Raw genomic sequence first — 21210 nt, 5'->3', positions numbered from 1 at the left:
TGTTACCCAGGCTGGAGTGCAATGGCGCGATCTCGGCTCACCGCAACTCCGTCTCCCAGGTTCAGGCAATTCTCCTGCCCCAGCCTCCTGAGTCGCTGGGATTACAGGCACGCGCCACCATGCCCAGCTTATTTTTTGTATTTTTAGTAGAGACGGGGTTTCACCATGTTGACCAGGATGGTCTCGATCTCTTGACCTCGTGATCCACCCGCCTCGGCCTCCCAAAGTGCTGGGATTACAGGCGTGAGCCACCGCGCCCGGCTTAGTTTTGTTTTTTTGAGACAGAGTCTCACTCTGTTGCCCAGGCTGAAGTGCAGTGGAGCGATCTTGGCTCACTGCAACCTCCACCTTCTGGGTTCAAGTAATTCTCCTGCCTTATCCTCCTGAATAGCTGGGATTACAGGTGCATGCTACCGCGCCCAGCTAATTTTTGTATTTTTAGTAGAGACGGGGTTTTGTATTTTTAGTAGAGACGGGGTTTCGCCATTTTGACCAGGCTAGTCTCGGCCTCCTGGCCTCAAGTGATCCACCCGCCTTAGCTTCCCAAAGTGCTGGGATTACAGGCGTGAGCCACCATGTCTGGCTGCGTTTTTTTCTGTGTAAAAATAGTATTGTATGGTTCTTTACACATGTGTTAAAAAAAAAAAAAGGTATTTCTACTATATTGGAATTAACGTGCATATATTAGTAACTTAAAATTTTTCCTGTTATTAAAAAACAAAAAATTATTATATTTTCAACAGAAATATATGCCCATCAAAGAAAATATGGATGACCCCCAAAATGGGGATCATTACCATCATTAATGTTACCTATAAAACCTAAGGCTGATATTATAGACTCCCTTCATCCTGGTAATACTACACATAGGTATCTGTCCTGAGAAGATAATTAGACAAGGGCACACTGATTTATTTTCCTAGCAAAGATATGCCTGCAGTATTGGCTTATACTAGCAAAAACATCCTATATCTTTCTCATTAGGGGTCCAGTTAAATTAATATGGTAAAGCTCTACTTTTGGCCAGATGCAGTGGCTCATGCCCATAAGCTCAATACTGTGGGAGGCTGAGGCGGAAGGACTGTGTGAGCCAAGAGTTAAAGAACAGCTTGGGCAACATAGCAAGACCCTGTCTCAACAAAAAAAAAATTTTATTTTTTTAGTTAGCCAGGTGTGGCAGGCATACCTGTAGTTCAATCTACTTCGGAGGCTGAGGCAGGAGGATTGCTTGAGCCTGGAAGTTCAAGGCCAGCCTGGGCAGCAGAGTGAGACCCCCATCTCTACAAAAATAGAGATTTTTTAAGCCCCACTTTCAGATATGATATAGGCATTGTAAAGAAAGAAAGAAACCGCTACGTAGGGACAGACAAGTCTAGCAGATGGTGAGTTGAACAGACAAGTTCTGTATCCTAACTCTGCCACTCCACAGTTCGTGACTTGGGGCAGGTTTTGTTTCATTTCCCAGGGTCTGCTCCTCATCTGTAAAATGGGCAAGGTTTGTGAGGATTAAATGAAAAAATCATGTAAAGTGCACATCATACAGACTGCCACATAGTACTTGCTCAGTAAATGTTACCAGCTTTATTGTCAAGTAAACAAGGTTACAGAATGAGATATGTATAGTATATTCCTATTTATGTTTTTAAAAGTGGACATGTGGCCAGGCACAGTGTTGCACTCCTGTAATCCCAGCACTTTGGGAGGCTGAGGCAGGTGGGTTGCTTGAACTTAGGAGTTCGAGACCAGCCTGGGCAATATCGTGAAACCCTGTGTCTTCCAAAAGTTAGCTGGATGTGGTGGCATGCCACGCCTGTAGTCCCTGCTACTTGGGAGGCTGAGGTAGGAGGATCGCACGAGCTGGGAGGTTGAGGCTGCAGTGAACCGAGATTGCCTCACTGCACTCCAGCCTAGGCCACAAAGTGAGACCCTGTCTCAAAAAAAAAAGTGGGCATGTGTTTAAAGAAGTATAAAAGAGCAACAAGAAACAGGCTATCTCTGGAGTAAGAGTATGGAGAGACGTTCACTTTCTGTTTATGATAGGTTTGGTTTCTTTGTTTTGTTTTGTTTTTTTTGAGACAAGAGTCTCACTCTATAGCCCAGCTGGAGTGCAGTGGTGTTATCTGGACTCACTGCAACCTCCGCCTCCTGGGTTCAAGCAATTCTCTGCCTAAGCCTCCTGAGTAGCTGGAATTACAAGCACCTGCCACCACACCCGGCTAATTTTTTTGCATTTTTAGTAGAGATGGGGTTTCACCATCTTGGCCAGGCTAGTCTTGAACTCTTGACGTCGTGATCCACCCACCTCAGCCTCCCAAAGTGCTGGGATTACAGCACTTTAGTATTTTAGAATGAACAAATACAATTTAATTTGTGGGGACAAGGGGTGTCACTCATCTTCCTGTCCTCAAGATTGGGCTTTTGGTTTGGTTTGGTTTGGTTTGATAAATAAGGCTGGTCAGCCAGGAGGGTGCCGGGCTCACACTTTGTCCCTGTCTCACACTGCAGCCATGGACCTGGCTCAGGCAGGCCACACAGTGGAGTCCAAGATCTACGACACACTCCAGTGGCAGGTAAGGGTCAGCTAGGGGAGGGCATGGATACAAGCACATGGGCACAGGTGGCTGCATGTCACCTTCCTTTATTGTGCCTTCCTTTCCCAGATCTGGACGCTCCTGCCTGGGTTCTGCACGAGGCCCACAGATGTGGCCGCCTCCTTCAAAGGACTGGCACGGACGCTGGGCATGGCCATCAGCGAGCGTCCAGACCTGAGGGTCACTGTGTGCCAGGCCCTGCGCACCCTCATCACCAAGGGCTGTGAGGCAGGTACATGTGGGCTGTGGGAGTGGGGGCTGGGGAGGATGTCACACGTCCCTGGCCCCATCCCCTGGCTTGCTACGCTCCTTGCTAGGCAGAGCCACAGAAACTTGCCTCTGGAGCTCATCCTTTGCTGCTTCTGCTACAGACCCCAGGGGATAGTAGGAGGCTGGAAACTATGCTTCCCTCTTCCCTTTACTTCCAGTGTGCTGACAGCTGCTGCCGGTTTGCTTAGTCAGTGTTGAAGGCTTTCCTCTGTGGCTGGCACTTTGCTGGCTTGCTGGGGTTGGAGCCATGGAGGACCACAGGTCACGGGGCACCAGGTTCTCCATGCCCTGGCTCAGCTCCTGCCACACAGAGCCCCAAACCTATGGGCTCCAAGTCCTGCCAAAAGCTCCCCTAAGAGAAGGCCTCTGGGCCGCAGGCCCAGCAGCCACTGAGGCACATCAACTTCTGTGCCTTTAATGCAAACTTTGGTCCTTTGGCCAGAGGCTGACCGTGCTGAAGTGAGTCGCTTTGCCAAGAACTTTCTGCCGATCCTCTTCAACCTATATGGCCAGCCTGTGGCAGGTGGGGACACTCCAGCCCCTCGCCGGGCTGTGCTGGAAACCGTCAGAACTTACCTCACCATCACTGACACTCAGGTGAGCCATGGGAGGGTGGGGAGGAGGGAGGAGAGGAGCTCTCAGGTGGACAGTGTCGGAGAGGCCGAGACCCTAGCCACCAGGGCTCACGTGGGTCTCTGTGTTCTGGAGCACATCCCAGCAGTCGTGGGGCTGGGGGCTGCTAATGGTGGGGAGGCTGCTCTGGGACTGCTGCCATTGCTGCTCTCTTAACTTCTCAGTTACTCTCTCCTCTTCATTCCCTTGGGGCCACCAGTTGGTGAACAGTCTCCTGGAAAAAGCCAGCGAGAAGGTGCTCGACCCTGCCAGCCCTGACTTTACCAGGTAATGTACTAAGGGCCTGCACTTGAGCTGGAGCAGCCCAGGGAGCTGGAGGGTGCATCTGGCGGAAGCACTGTGGGTTCCCTCTTGAATTATTTAAGGAAGTCTTGAGGTATTAATTGTCCAGGCTGTGCTCAGAGGCTCTGCTGACTGGTTCCTTCTTCCTGGAAAGGCCATTTAGTCTGCTAGGGAGGAGCAAGGACCCAGGAGACACGCCATCTCACCATCCGATGGTTCTGATCCCAGCCCCGTCACTTATAGGCTATGTGACCTTGGACAAATTATTTATCCATTCTGCCTCTGAGGCGTCATCTGTAAAATGGGCCTGATAATAGTTCTTGCAAGGTTGCTATGAGGATTGAAGGAGTTAGCAGGTGTAAAACACCAAGAACGGTGCCTGGTACATCATGAGTGCTCAATTAGGTGCTAGCTATTATGATTGTTCATGAGCTCCTTCAAGCCCCGTGTCCTCACCCTGACTTCACGCACCTCCCCATACCCAGTAGTCATAAGAACACTGGTAATCTGCTCCCTTCTCCAGCTCCCACACCCTCTTGTTGGTCTCCTGCCCCTGAGCAGATTGTCTGTCCTGGACTTGGTCGTGGCCTTGGCTCCATGTGCTGATGAAGCCGCCATCAGCAAGCTGTATTCCACCATCCGGCCCTACCTAGAGGTGAGCCTTGGCAGCCAGGAGCCCCGCACAGCCACGCTTGGGGACAGATGGGCTGTGGAAAGGTGGGGCCTGTCTTCTGTCTTTGTCCCTTGCTGCTGCCCAAGATCAAGTCCCTGTCTGCTTTCTCCTGCAGTGGCTTTCCTTTGTGTCCTGTATAGCCCGTTTGTCTTATAGTTCCCAAAGGGACAAAGTGCACTGCTGTGCTTAGGCCTTGGCTGCCGAGTGACTCTTGTAGAACCAAGGCCACACTCCTTTGCCTGGCTCCCTCCCCGCCCATCCAGACTGGTCTGAGCTTCATTCCACCCAGTCCACTCTCCACCCCTGCTGCAGCCTCCTTCAGCTGCCTTAGGGTCCCTTATATAACAGGCCCTGTCTGTGCCTTTGCAGGGGTTGGGTCCTCAGCTTGAAATGCCCTCTGCTGTGGCCAGCAACCAGGCAGGTCTCAGCCTAGCAGCGACCCCCTGAAAGCTGCTCCCACTGCCACAGTTTAGTAGCACTTACCTAACAGTGTGAGAGGTGCTCTGGGTGGCATGTGCAGGTGGACACAGACATCCAGGGCCAGGCCACCTCACCTTGGGAAAGGTGTCCTGGGTTGGGGTCGGGGGAGTGTAACGGAGAGCTGGTTTGGAGGAGGAGGGAGCTATCAGTCATAGAAGGAGAGAGAAGAGTGCTCCGGCTAGAAAGAGCAGCAGGTGTGCAGGCCTTGGCACGTGCCAGGCACCATGAACTCCGGTCATTGGAGTGAGCACTGTCCGGAGCTGGGTGAGTAGAGGGGATTGGCGGACTCCACGGCATAACCCCCAACCCCTGTGCCTAGCCCAGGAGTTAGCCACTTGCTGTCCACATTCCACTGGCCCTCTGTCAGGCCACATGAGCTTACACGGGGCAGGGACCGCTTCTGCTGTGGATGGCATTGGACAGGGGATGAGCCCCAGGCCTCTGTCACCCATTCCTGTCTGCCAGAGCAAGGCCCATGGGGTGCAGAAGAAGGCCTACCGAGTGCTGGAGGAGGTGTGTGCCAGCCCCCAGGGCCCCGGGGCCCTCTTCGTGCAGAGCCACCTGGAGGACCTGAAGAAGACACTGCTGGACTCACTGCGGAGCACCTCCTCACCTGCCAAGAGGGTGAGGGCTCTAGAGCCACCTGCTCTGCCAAGGGAGGCTGGGCAACATCAGGAAAGGAGCCACTGTTGAGGATTGTGGGGTGGAGGTAGCACTGAGGGGTCCTGACTGAGCCCCCTGCCTGCAGCCCCGCTTGAAGTGCCTCATACACATCGTGAGGAAGCTCTCAGCTGAGCACGAGGAGTTCATCACTGCCCTCGTCCCAGAGGTGAGTGTGTGTGTGTGTTTTAGAGGCGGGTCCCTGGAATGTGGCTCTTAAAGGCCTCAGGATCCAGGGAGGGCAGTGGTGGGGGTAGGGGGACTCGATTCGCTGCCTGGGCGGATGGCTCGGGGAGCAGGTGCCGATGGGGCTGTCTTGGCCAGGTGATCCTGTGCACCAAGGAGGTGTCGGTGGGCGCGCGGAAGAACGCTTTTGCACTGCTTGTGGAGATGGGCCATGCTTTCCTAAGGTTTGGCTCGAACCAGGAAGGTGAGGCCCAGGGGATGCAGGCTAGGGGTGGACACTCTGCTCATAGGCTGGGGTGGGGAAGCACCCCTCAAAAAAGATGGAGAGAGCTCTGTGCCCTGGCCCTGGGCAGGCTGCTCCTCTCTGGCCCTCAGTCCCCTTCCCTCGTGGGTCCTTCCTGCTGTGACCTGCCTTGGTCTCTGTCCCCAGAGGCCCTGCAGCGCTACCTCGTCCTGATCTACCCTGGCCTGGTGGGCGCGGTGACCATGGTCAGCTGCAGCATCCTGGCCCTGACCCACCTCCTTTTCGAGTTCAAAGGTAAATGCTTATTTCCTAGAATGCCAGAGAAGCCCTCAGGGAAGGTAGATGCCCAAAAGGTCAGGATAAGGTGGCTCCTGGAACTGGGAAAAGATGCCCGGAGGAAGGAAGAGAAGCCACATGCAGCCCAGCTTGCCTCCCTGTCTCCCTTCCTACAGGTCTGTGCCTCCCGCCCTTGCGGCTGTGCCAAGGCACGTTCCTCAGGCCTGTCCCCGAGTGCGACTGTGCAGTCCAGTGGCCCTGCATCCCACTGTCAAGCAGTTAGGAGGCGGTTAGGGCTGATGCCTACACTTCCGTCCTAGTCCTGCCTCTTGGCAACCACCTGAGACCTAGAACAACTTGATTAGCACCTAGCATCTCAGTGGCCTATCTCTAAAATGGAAGCAAGAAATAGCACCTACCTCAGGGGGATGAAAGACTGAAGGCCACTCCATGGAGAGTCATTGGAACTATCCCAGGCTTTGGAAAGGGTCTCCCTGTCAGCTTCTACTGACATTTGAGTGGCTGTTTTCCAGTGGGGGGTTTTGGGTCTGAGTGTGGTTCTAGGTGTCTTGGACAGTGACCCCCTCACTGCCACAGGTCTGATGGGGACCAGCACAGTGGAGCAGCTGCTGGAAAATGTGTGCCTGCTTCTGGCCTCCCGCACCCGTGATGTGGTCAAGTCTGCACTGGGCTTCATCAAGGTGGTGGTGACTGTCATGGGCGTGGCACACCTGGCCAAGCATGTGCAGCTGGTGGTGAGTGTCCCCGTTCCCCTTAGCGAGTAGCAGGATGGCGTCTGAGCTGTCAGCGTGGACCCAGAAGCTTCAAGGCCAGCAAGTTTCAAACCTTTTTTTGTAGCCAGGTCATTAAGGAGCCCTAAAAGGGACCCGTAGGAGAATGCCCATCAGGTGGAGTTGAGGGGGGGCACACTGCCCAGGTAACTTCTCTTCACCCCAGAGCCCTCCATGGAAGGAAACAGGGGCTTTCCAGGGTAAAGGCCCGTGGGCAGAGATGCACCCTTCATTTTCCAGGTGGGGAAACTGAGGCCAGCGATTGTCCAGATCATGGGACTCAGACACTGGACCCCCCCTTCACAGGACCCCCTCCTCTTGCCTTTTTTTTTTCCCATCTTGCATTTTGACCTTGCTGGCTAGAGACTATTCCTCTGGGGCCCCTGCTGGGCTACAGAGGGATCTGAAGAGCTTCTTGGTATTGGGTTCCTGGCCCTCTCTTGCCAAGAGAAGCCTCGCCCAGGCTGGGACAGGCTTCCAGACAAGCTGTGCACTGTATCTGCTGCCTCAGTTTCTTACATGCGGCTGGCTTGAGTCACACCAGACCTCCTGGTCCTCTTGCATATTTTCTTTTCTTTTCTTTTTTGTTTTGTTTTGTTTTGTTTTGTTTTGTTTTGTTTTTTGAGATGGAGTTTCGCTCTTGTTGCCCAGGCTGGAGTGCAATGGTGCAATCTCAGCTCACTGCAACCTCTGCCTTCTGGGTTCATGTGATTATCCTGCCTCAGCCTCCGGAGTAGCTGGGATTACAGGCACGCACCACTGCGCCCAGCCCCTCTTGCATATTTTCTTTGTGTCTTGCCTTGGGTTCAAGATAGGAAGGGGCAGATGAGAATCAGCACACCCTCCCAGTACCCTCAAAGCCTGCAGCCTAACTAGGGACCAAAGGTGGGGAGAAGAGCTAGACAGTGATTCATCATGGAGCTATTCGAATTTACGGACACCCTGGCCGGATGCGGTGGCTCACGCCTGTAATCCCTGCACTTTGAGAGGCCAAGGCGGGCAGATCACTTGAGTTCAGGGGTTCAAGACCAGCCTGGCCAACAGGGTGAAACCCCATCTCTACTAAAAATACAAAACTTAGCTGGGCATGGTGGCAGGTGCCCATAATCCCAGCTACTTGGGAGGGTGAGGCAAGAGAATCGCTTGAACCCAGGAGGCAGAGGTTGCAGTGAGCTGAGATCTCACCACTATACTCCAGCCTGGGTAAGAGAGCAAGACTCTGTCTCAAAAAAAAAAAGGATTTATTGAAGTCCTTCAAAGAGTGGATGGGGAGGCTAGATGCGGTGGATCACTTGAGGTCAGGAGTTTGAGACCAGCCTGGCCAACATGGCGAAGGCTCATCTCTACTAAAAACTACAAAAATTAGCCAGGCATGGTGTCAGGTACCTGTAATCCCAGCTATTCATGTGGCTGAGAATTGCTTGAACCTGGGAGGTGGTGGGTGCAGTGAGCCAAGACCATGCCATTGTACTCCAGCCAGGGTAACAGAGCAAGACTGTCTCAAAAAAAAAAAAAAAAGAGTAGATGGGGACCCTATCGCCCTAGCCATTTGGGAGACACTAGAGATAAGAAGATCTTCACATGTAACCCAAACTGGGCCACATGAAGGCTTAAGAGGGATCCAGCCAGAGCAGAATGCAGTGAGATGGGGGGGACATAGGGGCCAAGAGAGACCTTGGGGTGCTAGGGGCGAAGCAGGAACCAGAGCATTAGATGATTCTGGACTGAACTCCAACCTCTATGGCCATTTAGTGAACACTTCACACTCTGTGCCACCTCATCCTCTTCTATAAATAGGGGGGGATAGCATGTATCTCAGGGGTAGTCCTCAGGATTCAAGGAGAGGATATATGTCAAGTACCAAACACTGTTTAGAAGACTAAAACTCTCATTCTGCAAGGGTGCTCAGCCCTTGTGTCCTGAAGAAGGGTGTAGGGGAGAGATGGGGGCCGCCCACCTGAGGGAAGCATGACCGGACCAGGGTGTGGGCCAGGAGCAGGGCTGCTCTTGCCCTCTGCTCAGCTGGGCCTCCCCTCCTGCGGCCCTGGTCTGGACGGCAGTGAAGGGACAGCCTGGAAGGCTCACCTCACTGAAAGCCTGGTGTTCTTGCTGTCTGGCAGATGGAAGCCATTGGGAAGCTTTCAGATGACATGCGGCGGCACTTCCGCATGAAGCTTCGGAACCTCTTCACCAAGTTCATCCGCAAGTTTGGGTCTGTGCACTGAAGGGGGTGTGGGTAGGGCAGGCGAGGAGTGAGAGTTTCCAGTCCTTACAGGGACACTACCTCTGGGTCGAGCCGTCTGGCCTGTGCCTCTCACCAGCCCTTCGTTGTCACCTCAGATTTGAGCTGGTGAAAAGGCTGTTGCCGGAGGAGTACCACAAAGTCCTGGTAAACATCCGGAAAGCTGAGGCCCGGGCCAAGAGGCACCGAGCCCTGAGCCAGGCTGCCGCAGAGGAGGAAGACGAGGAGGAGGACGAGGAGCCCGCCCAGGGCAAAGGCGACAGGTGAGACCATGGTAGGGCCCTGGGACCTGGTGTCTCCCAACCCAAGGGCCTGCTGACAATGCCCGCCGACCCCCGCCTCTCCCGGGAGCCCTCTGATGGGGGAGTACTCTGTCCTTAGCATTGAGGAGATTTTGGCTGACTCAGAGGATGAGGAGGATGATGAGGAGGAGGAAAGAAGCCGGGGCAAGGAGCAGCGGAAGCTGGCACAGCAGAGGAGCCGAGCATGGCTGAAGGAGGGTGGCGGGGACGAGCCCCTCAACTTCCTGGATCCCAGGGTGGCCCAGCGAGTCCTGGGTAAGCACAAGGCTGGGCTGTGCACTCAGAAAACAGACTTGCTGTGGTGCCAGGTTCTTGGGTGGTGGGTAGGGGGTGGCATCCATGGCAGGCCCATGGGCAGGGCTGAGAGGTGCTCATTTGGGGTCCCTGAACGGGGCTTGCTGGTCATGAGGCTGTGAGTAGCGTGGGACTGCCTTTCACCTCTCATGCCAAACTCTCCACACCAGCCACACAGCCAGGGCCGGGCCGGGGCAGGAAGAAGGACCATGGCTTCAAGGTGAGCGCTGATGGCCGACTGATCATAAAGGAAGACGACACCAACAAGATGGAGGAAGAGGAAGGCACCAAAGGTGGGGCCCAGCGCGCTTGTCCGTTCATTTATTCACCGTGCTCACTTATTCCTTCGGTGACCACTTGTTGAGGAAGCGTGGGTAAAAACAGACCTGAGAAGCTCATCTCTCAGGCAGCCTCCTCAAACTTTTTGAGCTTCTCAAACTTTTTAGACCATGTTAAGAAATCTTCATATGTTGTAACTGAGCCATTTATACAATACGTATTTAACTCAAAGGAAACTATCAGAAACGGTCCTTCCCCTTACTGTGTGATACACTGTTAGTCTTCTGCTTTCCTCCTTCTGCTCCTCTTCCTTTTCTTCCTTCCTCTTTTTTTTTTCTTTTTTTATGCAAGCTTGACTAAAGCACTGAAGGTCATTTAGAGGCAGAAAGAGCCAGAGGCTGCAACCCTCCCAGCTTCCCGGTCCCAGTGCCTCACATTGCCCAGGAGTCCCTCGGGTGTGACATCTTGGAGCCCTCTTTAGTTTTTCCTGGCGCCTCTCCACATATCCACCCATTAGCTAAGAAACACCTAGGTCTTTGAGAACACACCTGTCTTCCCTTTGTTCGGTTCCTACTGCTGCGAGTCTGGGCCCTTGCCTGTCTGCACCTCCTAACTGAAGCCTCGCTGCTCTGCATGCACCCAACTCACCAGCCGTGTGACTGCCGCCACTCAGCCTCTCCTTAGCTCCATTTCCTTGCTTCAGAGTGGATATCATACAATCCTAGTGCCTGCTTTTCCGGGTTGGAATGAAGAGGAGTTGGTGTGACGGCACAATGTATGTGCTGGGGTTACATGTGCCTGTTGTAGTTCCAAGTCTAGCGTCTTCTCTCCTGCTCTCTTGCCCCCATATACTTTCCCATCTCCTGTTCCCCTTGGTGCCCAGGCATTCCTGAGGCTGTCAGAACCCCTGCCCTCTGTCTCTGTCTTTCCAAACCCCCCTGCTCTTCAGGATTCGGCTCAAGGCCCCTTTTGTAGCCTTTCCTGGGCACCTCAGACTTTAGGCCTGATTCCCCCAGAACTCCTGCCTAGCCCAGAGGATGCTTAGCCTTCAGCCCTTGGTCATGTGCTTTTCTTTGGAGATGGAGTCACATTCTGTCACCCAGGCTGGAGTGCAGTGGCTCAATCTGAACTCACTGCAACCCCCATGTCCTGGGTTCAAGCGATTCTGCCTCAGTCTCCCAAGTATAGGGGACTACAGGTATGTACTACCTTGCCTAGCAAATTTTTGTATTTTTAGTAGTGATGGGGTTTCACCATGTTGTAGGCTGGTCTCAAACTCCTGACCTCAGGTGATCCTCCCACCTCGTCCCCACAAAGTGCTGGGATTACAGGTGTGAGCCACCGCACGGTCACATGCTCTCTATTGTCTTTTGGTCGTTGATTGACTTTGCCTGAGTTTCTCTTCCTTCCAACTGGTCAGTTTCATACTTCTTTATACACTGCATGGAGCCCAGCACATATTGCATGGGGCAGAGATTTCAAACAGGAGAATGAAGCCATCCTGGTACAGTGGGGGCGTGTGTGGGGCTATGGAAGTGCCAGACTCCTGCAGAAACCTGGGGCTTTCTTCAAATCTCAAACAGATGAAGGGTGGGTGAGTGGGGAAAAAAGTTTCAGACAAAGCCGTTATTCACTGCAAAAGTAGGGTCACCACCTTTTTGAGGGGCGATTATCCCTAGGGCCTAGGATGAGGAGAAAGGCACAGTCCTCAGGGGTCTCATCTCTTCTAGCAGAAGGAGGATGTGGGTCTGAGGAAGGCAGTTTCCTGAGGCTGGAGTTGGTGCCCCCTCAGCTTGGTGAGCCAGGAGCGGGAGAAGGAAAGGGTAGGTTTTGAGGAGCTCCCACGTGCTCACGGGCTTCTCTTTTTTGGCTCCAGGTGAGGATGAAGAGATGGCTGACCTAATGGAAGACGTGATTGTCAGGAATGTGAGTAGTTACTGCACACGGGGGGCTGGCGCTTCACACCTAAGCCTGGGCCCCGCAGCTTCTCACCCCCACCACACACAGGCATTGCACCTGCCCTGCTTCCGGAATGCTCAGTGCAATCTCGCAGGTGTGCATAGCAGGCGGTCCAGAGGGCTGTGGGTGCCATGCCAGAGGGGGTGATGCTTGTCTAGTTAAAGGAGAAAGAAACAGAGACCCTTGTCTCTCCGCGAGGGCGTGTGCTGTGCAGGGGCGAGGGCAGCAGCTTCCCTGTGTGCTCCTGCATGGGGTAGGGGCGTCCACCATAGGGAGCATGGCTATGCACCGGACACTGTGCTGAGGGCCCCACATAGCCTCACAAAGATAGGGACTCCATCGTCCCCAGGGTCACAGGGCTCAGTTGGTGCAAACCAGGAATTTGAACCCTGGTTTTCCAGTCTCCTAAGCCCAGGAACTCAACCTCTTTGCCACCATTACCCCTGTTGACCTGGCACTGCTGCCTCCCAGGATGGAAATAGCTTCTCAGGTGGCCCACCTGAAGCAGCAAGAGTGAAATGGGCCCAACCCATCGCCCAACACCTATCAGTCTCAAGCTCAGTGGAACATTTCTGGGGGCAACCTGAAGCAGTTTCTTTCTTCTCTGTCCTTCCAGACTGTGCCCCAGTCCATCCAGCCTTCCTGGGCCCTACCCGTAGGTGACAGGTACCTAGGTCAGGGGTATAGTGGTATTGGTGGGGAAGCAGCAGGCTCTTGGGTTCCATTTTGGTTTCAGCCTAGCCTTTTAAAGCCTCAGTTCCTGGTCTGTAAAGTTATACATAGACCACCTGCTGGAGTCACTGGGACAGTTTGGTAAGATTGGCCATGTGAAGTGCATTAGCATAGTGCCTGGTGAGTCACAGACTTCCCCCACATTCCCTTTCTCATTGGCGTATTTGTGAATGTCTGCCCGTATGCCTTGCAAAGTGTCCGTCTGCCCAGCATGACTCGAGGAAGAGCTTTGTTATTAGAGCACTGTCACAGTGCAGAATTCTGTTTGAAGAACTGAGTAAAATCCAGACAAGTCCTCAGAGAGTAGCTGAGGACCTGAGTGGCCTCTGATGCAGGAAGCCCCTCTGGGATGCCCTTGAGGAAAACCAGTGGCGCTTCTGCTAAAAACCCTCCCGCCCCTCCCTGCCCCCAGGCGACCGCTCCTGTGGGACAGCTCCACCTACTGGGAGTCCTTCCTCTGCTTGGCCTGACATGGACCCCTCCAAGAGGCCACCCTTGGCCTGTCTAGTCTCCCTTTCCAGGTGATGGCAGCTGTCTGCCAAACATATGTCTCTGGGCCCAGCCTGCCTGGGCTCAAGTCCTGGTTTCTGTGGACAGTGCTTGCCACTTAGTGATGCCAAGTAAGCCGTGATGACTTGATTATTCACTTTTCCTGGAAATCTTTTTCCAGTCAAAGCTTCCTGGGTTCCTTGAGCGAAACTTCACATGTGGCTTTGCACATCCTCGGTAGCCTACTCCACTTCCTGGTCAGGGTTAACCGACCACAGCCTTCTAAGGATGGCTCCCGCTGCCCCAGGCAGAGCGGGACTGGGCGCTTGCCTTGTCTCCAGGCACTGAGAGGGCCTCAGGGTGGCTGCACTCCATTGCTGTTACTGCCACTTGAGACCCCCTATAGGCTTTCTTGCATGGCACTTGCTGAGTTCTAACTTTTCTTTTTTCTTTTTATTTTTTTAATTATTATTATTTTTTAAAGACAGGGTTGGCCGGGCGCGGTGGCTCAAGCCTGTAATCCCAGCACTTTGGGAGGCCGAGGCGGGTGGATCACGAGGTCAAGAGATCGAGACCATCCTGGTCAAAATGGTGAAACCCCGTCTCTACTAAAAATACAAAAAATTAGCTGGGCATGGTGGCGCGTGCCTGTAATCCCAGCTACTCAGGAGGCTGAGGCAGGAGAATTGCCTGAACCCGGGAGGCGGAGGTTGCGGTGAGCCGAGATCGCGCCATTGCACTCCAGCCTGGGTAACAAGAGCGAAACTCCGTCTCAGAAAAAAAAAAAAAAAAAGACAGGGTTTCACCATGTTGGCCAGGCTGGTCTTGAACTCCTGACCTCAGGTGATCCGCCTGCTTCGGCCTCCCAAAGTGTTGAGATTACAGGCGTGAGCCACCGCACCCGGCTGAGCTCTAACTCTTCTGCCAACCATTGTGGGATCATGAAGTGCTGGGGTACAAGCAGCTGCCTCCACTGAAGGCCAATACGCTGGCCTGTTGGCCGGGCACCAGCTGAACCAAGAGCCAGCTCAGCCACCATCTCCCAGAGCGCACCCAGAGTCCGCTCCCTCCCAGTTCCTGTTTCTCCCCTAGGGGCCCACTCTGCTGGGCTTTGGCCAGTGGACCTGGTGTCCCTGTCCCCTAGGCACACCCTGTGTGTGCTGCAGGCTGTTCCCTCTGCCCAGGCTGATCCCTTTCCCTGGCACACCTTTCCCCTGGTTGGCCTCTGAGCCTGCCTCTAGATCCCCTGTATAGCTGGAGCCCTGGGATCTGCAGTTTCAAGAGGCTTCTAGGGCACAGTGGCACAGACCACGGCGCAGGGACTAGCCCTTCCTGCTGGGGCTGCCTCTGTTCGCCTCTCCTCCCTGCACAGCATGCCTCTGCCTGGCCTGATTGTTGGTTACTAGGCTCACGTCTGGTGGGCTGGGGCTGCTGTCAGGCTCGCCCTCCTTCCCTTGGACTGCCTAACACAGCACTGGGCACACAGTAGGTGTTCTGTCACTTCCTGTTGAATATAATTGACGAGTTGACGTGTCTGTCTATGTTCATAACTACTGGATTGGTAGCATTGTTGAGGATCAGTGATGACTGACTTGAGCAGGGGTCTCCCACCTACCTGAGAGCCCCTGGGACACAGGAACTAGATCCTGTGCCCTGTGTCCCCAGGGCCTGGCACTTAGTAGGGAATCAGTGAGTGAGTGATTGATTAATGGAGAGAGTCGGTTGGGGTTTGTGTGAGGCAAATAACTGGTAAAGTTGTTGTCTCTGAAGAGGCCAGGGACCTCATTTTCCCCATTAGGAAGGCTGGGGAAGCTGACGTCAGAAGCCCCGTGGGCAATGCAGGCCTGGGTGAGGCCGGGAGTGGAAAGGCAGAGCAGGAACAGCTGCCACCAGCCCAGCAGACAGGATGTGGCCAGAGCCTCTCTCCTGCACCACCTGGCTGTGTGATCTTGGACAATTCCTTGCCCTCTCTGGGCCTTAGTTTCCACGTCTGCAAGTGGGAGGTGGGGTGCTTGGCAGAGAGCCTTTCCTGCTTGATGCAAGATACTCTGCTGTTGCCATTGGCATTCCTGAGAGCAGGCACATCCTCTGGTTTACTCACTCCCCACCTATTCCTTCTCTATAGAAAAAGCACCAGAAGCTCAAGCACCAGAAAGGGGCTGAGGAGGAGGAGCTGGAGATGCCCCCTCAGTACCAAGGTGAGGCTTCCACTCCCCTGTCCTGGGGACACACAGATCCCTGTTGCCTGCACTGGGGGCGGGAGTCACAGGCAGGGGTGGCAGGGCCATGAGGGTGCACAGCCTGGTTGCACTCACTTGGCACCAACAGTTTGGCTAATGTGACACCCAAGACAGGCCTGGGCCCTGGGAGGGCAGGAGAGCCTGGGGTAGGAGATGTGTGCGTGGAACCCCAGCCTTCCTTAGAGCCCTGAGCCGCAGCTCCATCCTGCCCTCCCAGGCTTCCCAGGAGGCTTGCGCCTGCCCCTTTTTCAAGCTGCTTGCCTCTCTTGGTCACCCTAAGAGCACCAGCCCTGAGTCAGGCTGCGTTTGGAGAAGCCACTTGGCCGGTGCTGGGGCTGGGAACTGGGAGGGTTGGTATTGGGCCTGGTCAGAGGGTTTCCCTCTATATCTGTCTCTGGGCCCACCAGCTGTTGCCCTCCTAGAGCAGCTGCTAGAAGTGCCAAGGTGGCTTCACCTCTGCTTCCTTCTTCGCTGGGCAGCCGTGCGGGACCCCTGCCCTCAAGCCCAAGCCCTTGCAGCAGGGCCCTCACTTTGCATCAGGAGGTTCAGAGGCTTCTGTGGGAAGCCTCTGATACCAGTAGCTGGTGTGTCCTCGGAGCCCTGGAGCGTAACATAGCTGCACGACGTCATGGCTCTTCCTCTGGGCGCCCATGAGGCAGGGCCAGCTCACCTACTGTGCCCTGGAATGGAGTGGTGCAGGGACAGTAGTACCTGCCAGTCAGTGAGGCAGGGGCCTGGGGTCAGGGTGCTGGCCCAGCCTCTGCTTAGCTGTGTGATCTTGGCCTGGTTACACACTCTCTCTGAGCTTCTAGTTTCTCATCTGCAAAAAAATGGGGATTGGGGATAATTCATGTTGGTCATCTCAGAAAGTCCTCCTGAGCTAGCATTGTAGGATTCCATCCACAACTTTGTTGAGTGTTGAAGTCCAGGCTGGAGAAGACTGCTAACTTTGGACAAGGATCCTGATCTCACTAAGCCACAGGGTTCACATCTGTACAGTGGGATAAATAGCTGTCCTTCTATCTCAGTGTTGAGGTTGAGAGGCTTGCCTGAGGTTGGAGTTGTAAGTGGCAGAGCTGGGAGTGGAACCTGGCTGGCTGGTTGAATTCTGTCTGACTTTGGAGAATATGGGTTATTTTATGTTAGCGTGTTAGTGGCGAATACATGTGTTCCCAGAGGTCTCTGGGAAGCTGTAAGGATTCTGGGTCAGTCTCAGGAGCCCAGTGATCTGTCAAATCACCAGCCAGTCTCTCCTCGAGGAAGGTTTTTATCCTGGTTTGATAGAGCCAAGTTCCTGGCCTTCACTCATCTGCTGTCTGGCAGCTCTCTGACAGAGGGTGCCCATCACCTTCCAGGAGGAGGCTGCCCTGGCTTTACCTGACTTGTGGTCTCTGTGTTCTCCCTATAGCTGGAGGCTCTGGCATTCATCGCCCTGTGGCCAAGAAGGCTATGCCTGGGGCCGAATACAAGGCCAAGGTAAGAGCTGCATGCAGGGCATGGGGCCCCCTGACACTGGAGAGGTGCCAGGGAGGGGCAAGAAGGAGCTGTGCCCAACACTGTCCTGAGAGGCACCTTTGCAGAACTTGACTAAGGCCAGGGAGGAAGAAGGGGTGTGCCAGGGCCTTGTTGGCATCTGAAATGGCCTTCCAGAGATACAGGAGCTCTTTGGCACCACCTAAGGCAGAGGATGAAGGGAGGTTATGGGGTCTGTCAAGTCTAGTGCAGGGACAGAAAGGGGACTCCACCCTCCTAGCTGACTCTGTTTTTCTGGATGAACAGAAAGCAAAAGGTGATGTGAAGAGGAAAGGCCGGCCAGATCCCTATGCCTACATCCCCCTCAACAGAACCAAGCTCAACCACAGGTATGGCGCTGTGCCAGGCTGGGGCTGGAAAATCGGTGGGGAGGAAGCTGCAGAGTGCCCTAAAGAAGGGAAGGCCTTATTCTCATTAAACTCTCAACTCAATATGAGTCTCTTCCAGCTTTTTTTAAAACATGCACGTATGTCATATAGTTGGTACCTACCTGTATTATTGATTTGAACTGCTTATTTATTTATTTTATTTATTTTTTTATTTTGAGATGGAGTCTCGCTCTGTAGCCCAGGCTGGAGTGCAGTGGCGATATCTTGGCTCACTGCAACCTCTGCCTCCTGGTTCAAGCGATTCTCCTGCCTCAGCCTCCTGAGTAGCTGGGATTACAGGAGCGCGCCATCACGCCCAGCTAATTTTTGTATTTTTAGTAGAGATGGCGTTTCACCATGTTGGCCAGGATGGTCTTGATCTCTTGACCTCGTGATCCGCCTGCCTTGGCCTCCCAAAGTGCTGGGATTACAGGCTTGAGCCACCGCGCCCGGCTTCTGGTTTATACATACTCTACATAGCCATCATTTTTATAGCTTTGTATAATTTTGCTTTTCTAATCCCTTTATTGGTAGGAAATTAGAGTTGTTTCTGACTTAGGCCCTTAAATTGGGTTATGTGTAAGACTGCTTTGAAAACTAATGTTGCTAGGGAAATGGTATTCTAAAGTTCTAGCTTCTGCAGATTGTAAGTTACCTTTCAATGAAAGGATAGATGGGCAGAGGGAGCTTTGACTTTCTCTGGACATACATTAGAGGAAGAATGGGAGGGAGGCCTGTTTCCAGGGGGATAATTGTGCCAAAGTGGAACGGTGGTACATGAGCTGTGTGGAAGAGGGGCCGCGTGGAAGCTGGAACCACGCGTGGTCTGCCCCGTTCGTGTGCTGCCCACCACCTGGCAGCCGCCTTCTCATCCCTGCTGGTTCGGGGGGTGAGCCATCATTTGGCCGCAGGAGGGGCCTCCTATTCTTAGCCAGATGTGAAACTTCTGTTCCCTGGCCCTGCAGGAAGAAGATGAAGCTGCAGGGACAGTTCAAAGGCCTGGTAAAAGCTGCCCGGCGAGGTTCCCAGGTGGGACACAAAAACCGCAGAAAGGATCTTCGGCCCTGAGGCCCAGGGCCCCGGGGCTGCCTTGCCACCAGCTCCAGGTGCTCGACTCTGGCAGAGCCTGGACTCAGGATGACTTGGAAATAGGGCTTGGCTCTCAGAGAGAAGTCCTGGATTTATAAACTCCAAATGGGAATCATCCTTCAGAGACATCCCTGGTGCCTGGAGGTGGGAAGGTGGCCTCAGTGCCTCTGAATAGGTGCAGTGAGGCACCTTTGCTTTCTGCCCAGATGGCCGTGAGCCCCAGAGCAGATGATCTCCGTTTCCACCGCTGCTTGTAGCCACATGGCACCCTGGCTGTGGTCTGGGTGTGTGAGATTTATTGTGACACGATATAGAATAAATGTGTCTCATCCTGCATTTTTTTCTAGAAACTGTTTCATAATCTGCCCCCTCCATGAGTAAGAACAGTGTCCAGTTGTTGGCAACAGTGGCCAACCCTCTTCCTAACTCCTTCCATCCAGCCCAGGGCATAACATGATGCTTTGCCCATAGGACAGGCTTTGGAACTTGCCCGGGAACACCCACCTGTGTCAGGAGGGGCAGCAAATGCCCCAGGGCTGGTGTCCGGAGCTACAGTTCAGCACCAGGGTCTGCCCTGGCTGCCCCTGGGCACAAGTCTCTCCAGCTTCTTTGCTTACTGGTTCGACAGTGTTTGCTGAGCCCTCCATGTGCCCAGCATAGCCTGCTTCATTCACCTCCCTGTTTTCCAGTATTATTTTTATCCCAGACAATTGGAGCTGTTTGTGCGACCTGATTCCTACTGGTTCAGCTTTGTTGGTCTGCAGCAGAGAAGGGCATGGCACAGAGGTCCTGAGGTCACGGTCCTGTCAGCCCAGATCCCCTCTTGTATGTGCATTCCCACAGGCAGCCAGGAGCAAAGAACCCCAGCTCTGTTCCCACACCCCAATATGAGGAGTGTGCTTTGTCCCCTAGCAGCTGGTTGGTACATTCTTCCCATCTCAGATTCCCCCATGTGAGGCCAGCGCACACTCACATATTCCTTGTTTCCATTCTAGTTTAAGGCACTTGGCTCTGATACTGGTCCCAGAGGCCCTGTGCACCTCCTGGCAGCCTGTCTCAGGATACTCTCATTCTCTAAGGGACCCAAGCTCAACTGGATCCAACGCCCCCCAAATTAGGGCATTTCCTCCTGATGATTTGGGGCTAGGAAAAGTTGAGAGAAACTGCGCTTGGCCCAGAGGTGGCACTGTTTACATGCCTTGTTCATAGAAATTAGAATTGGAGAGCCAGCAAGAAGGGTGGTTAGGAGTGGCTATGAGAGATCTGTAGAGGGGATCTAACCATACTCCCCATTGTTACACTTCTGAACACAAGGTGGGTCAAAGTTAGCCAAGCCTGGTCCTTTCCTGTTTCTCAGGAAATGTGACCACGTGCACTGGGAAGCTTCATATAAAGTAGATACAGGTATGAGCCAATGGCCCAGTATTGTTTTTTTTGTTTTTTTTTTTTTTTTTTAAAAAGCATGAAGCCAACCTGCTTGTTATAGCACATTTTCCAAGGAGCTTTGTTTTCTTTTAAAGATGGGAGGGGCAGGTGACCTAGAAAGGTTGGCGTTAGTGATGTTCTGAATGCCATATTTTGAAAATAGACTTCAAATACAAGTCATCTTGATGCAGAGGGAAGAATTAATCCTCTGCCTCATAAACTTCAGGTGCTTAAAACATGTATTTTGAAAGTCAGTGTTCTTTAGGCTGGGCGCAGTTGCTCATGCCTGTAATCCAAGCTCTTTGGGAGGCCAAGGTAGGCAGATCACCTGAGGTCAGGAGTTCAAGACCAGCCTGGCCAACATGGTGAAACCCCGTCTCTACTAAAAATACAAAATTAGCTGGATATGGTGGATCACAAGGTCAGGAGATAGAGACCATCCTGGCTAACATGGTGAAACCCCGTCTCTACTGAAAATACAAAATACAAAAATTAGCCAGGCATGGTACCTGCCTAGAATCCCAGCTTTTTGGGAGGCTGAGGCAGGAGAATCGCTTAAACCCAGAAAGCGGAGGTTGCAGTCAGCCGAGATGACACCACTGCACCCCAGCCTGGGCAACAGAATGAGACTCCATCTCAAAAAAATAAATAAATAAATAAAAATAAAAATACAAAAGTCACCAGGTGTGGTGGCACACACCTGTAATCCCAGCTACAGAGGAGGCTGAGGCAGGAGAATTGATTGAACCTGGGAGGTGAAGGTTGCAGTAAGCCGAGATCTCGACATTTGCACTCCAGCCTGGATAACAAGCAAAGCTCCGCCTCAAAAAAAAAAAAAAAAAAAAAAGAGGTGCTTCAACAGTGAGGGTGAAAAAGAATCTTAGGATGTTTATCAACAAAAGAGTCAGGGCCAGGTGCTGTGGCTCAAGCCTATAATCCTAGCACTTTGGGAGGCCGAGGCAGGTGGATCACGAGGTCAAGAGATCAAGACCATCCTGACCAACATGGTGAAACCCCGTCTCTACTAAAAATACAAAAAAATTAGCTGGGCGTGGTGGCATGTGCCTGTGGTCCCAGCTACCTGGGAGGCTGAGGCAGGAGAATTGCTTGAACCCGGGAGGCAGAGGTTGCAGTGAGCTGAGATCATGCCACTGCACTCCAGCCTGGTGCCC

The 21210-nt window shown here is 53.3% G+C and overlaps 1 protein-coding gene across 1 annotated transcript in view; it reads left to right on the top strand.

The window, feature by feature from the left end:
* RRP12 (ribosomal RNA processing 12 homolog) overlaps positions 1-18949 on the top strand; it is a 50582-nt gene extending 31633 nt beyond the window's left edge. Inside the window, exons 16-34 of the mRNA XM_032281180.1 lie at positions 2506-2570; positions 2661-2823; positions 3304-3458; positions 3694-3761; positions 4338-4431; positions 5395-5553; positions 5678-5758; positions 5914-6019; positions 6206-6313; positions 6893-7050; positions 9207-9298; positions 9427-9591; positions 9710-9885; positions 10095-10217; positions 12080-12129; positions 15509-15581; positions 17032-17099; positions 17403-17485; positions 18490-18949. Coding sequence (XP_032137071.1) covers positions 2506-2570; positions 2661-2823; positions 3304-3458; positions 3694-3761; positions 4338-4431; positions 5395-5553; positions 5678-5758; positions 5914-6019; positions 6206-6313; positions 6893-7050; positions 9207-9298; positions 9427-9591; positions 9710-9885; positions 10095-10217; positions 12080-12129; positions 15509-15581; positions 17032-17099; positions 17403-17485; positions 18490-18592 — 2090 coding nt within the window. The 3' untranslated portion in view covers positions 18593-18949. The remainder of the gene's footprint in view (positions 1-2505; positions 2571-2660; positions 2824-3303; positions 3459-3693; positions 3762-4337; positions 4432-5394; positions 5554-5677; positions 5759-5913; positions 6020-6205; positions 6314-6892; positions 7051-9206; positions 9299-9426; positions 9592-9709; positions 9886-10094; positions 10218-12079; positions 12130-15508; positions 15582-17031; positions 17100-17402; positions 17486-18489) is intronic.
* Positions 18950-21210: the final 2261 nt, after the last annotated feature.

The sequence above is a fragment of the Sapajus apella genome, unplaced genomic scaffold, assembly GCF_009761245.1.
Source record: "Sapajus apella isolate SASKATOON/1434 unplaced genomic scaffold, GSC_monkey_1.0 scaffold13, whole genome shotgun sequence".
NCBI classification, from domain to species: Eukaryota; Metazoa; Chordata; class Mammalia; order Primates; family Cebidae; genus Sapajus; species Sapajus apella.
The sequence above is the reverse complement of the archived record's forward strand: the minus strand, read 5'-3'. Positions and strand labels throughout refer to the sequence as shown.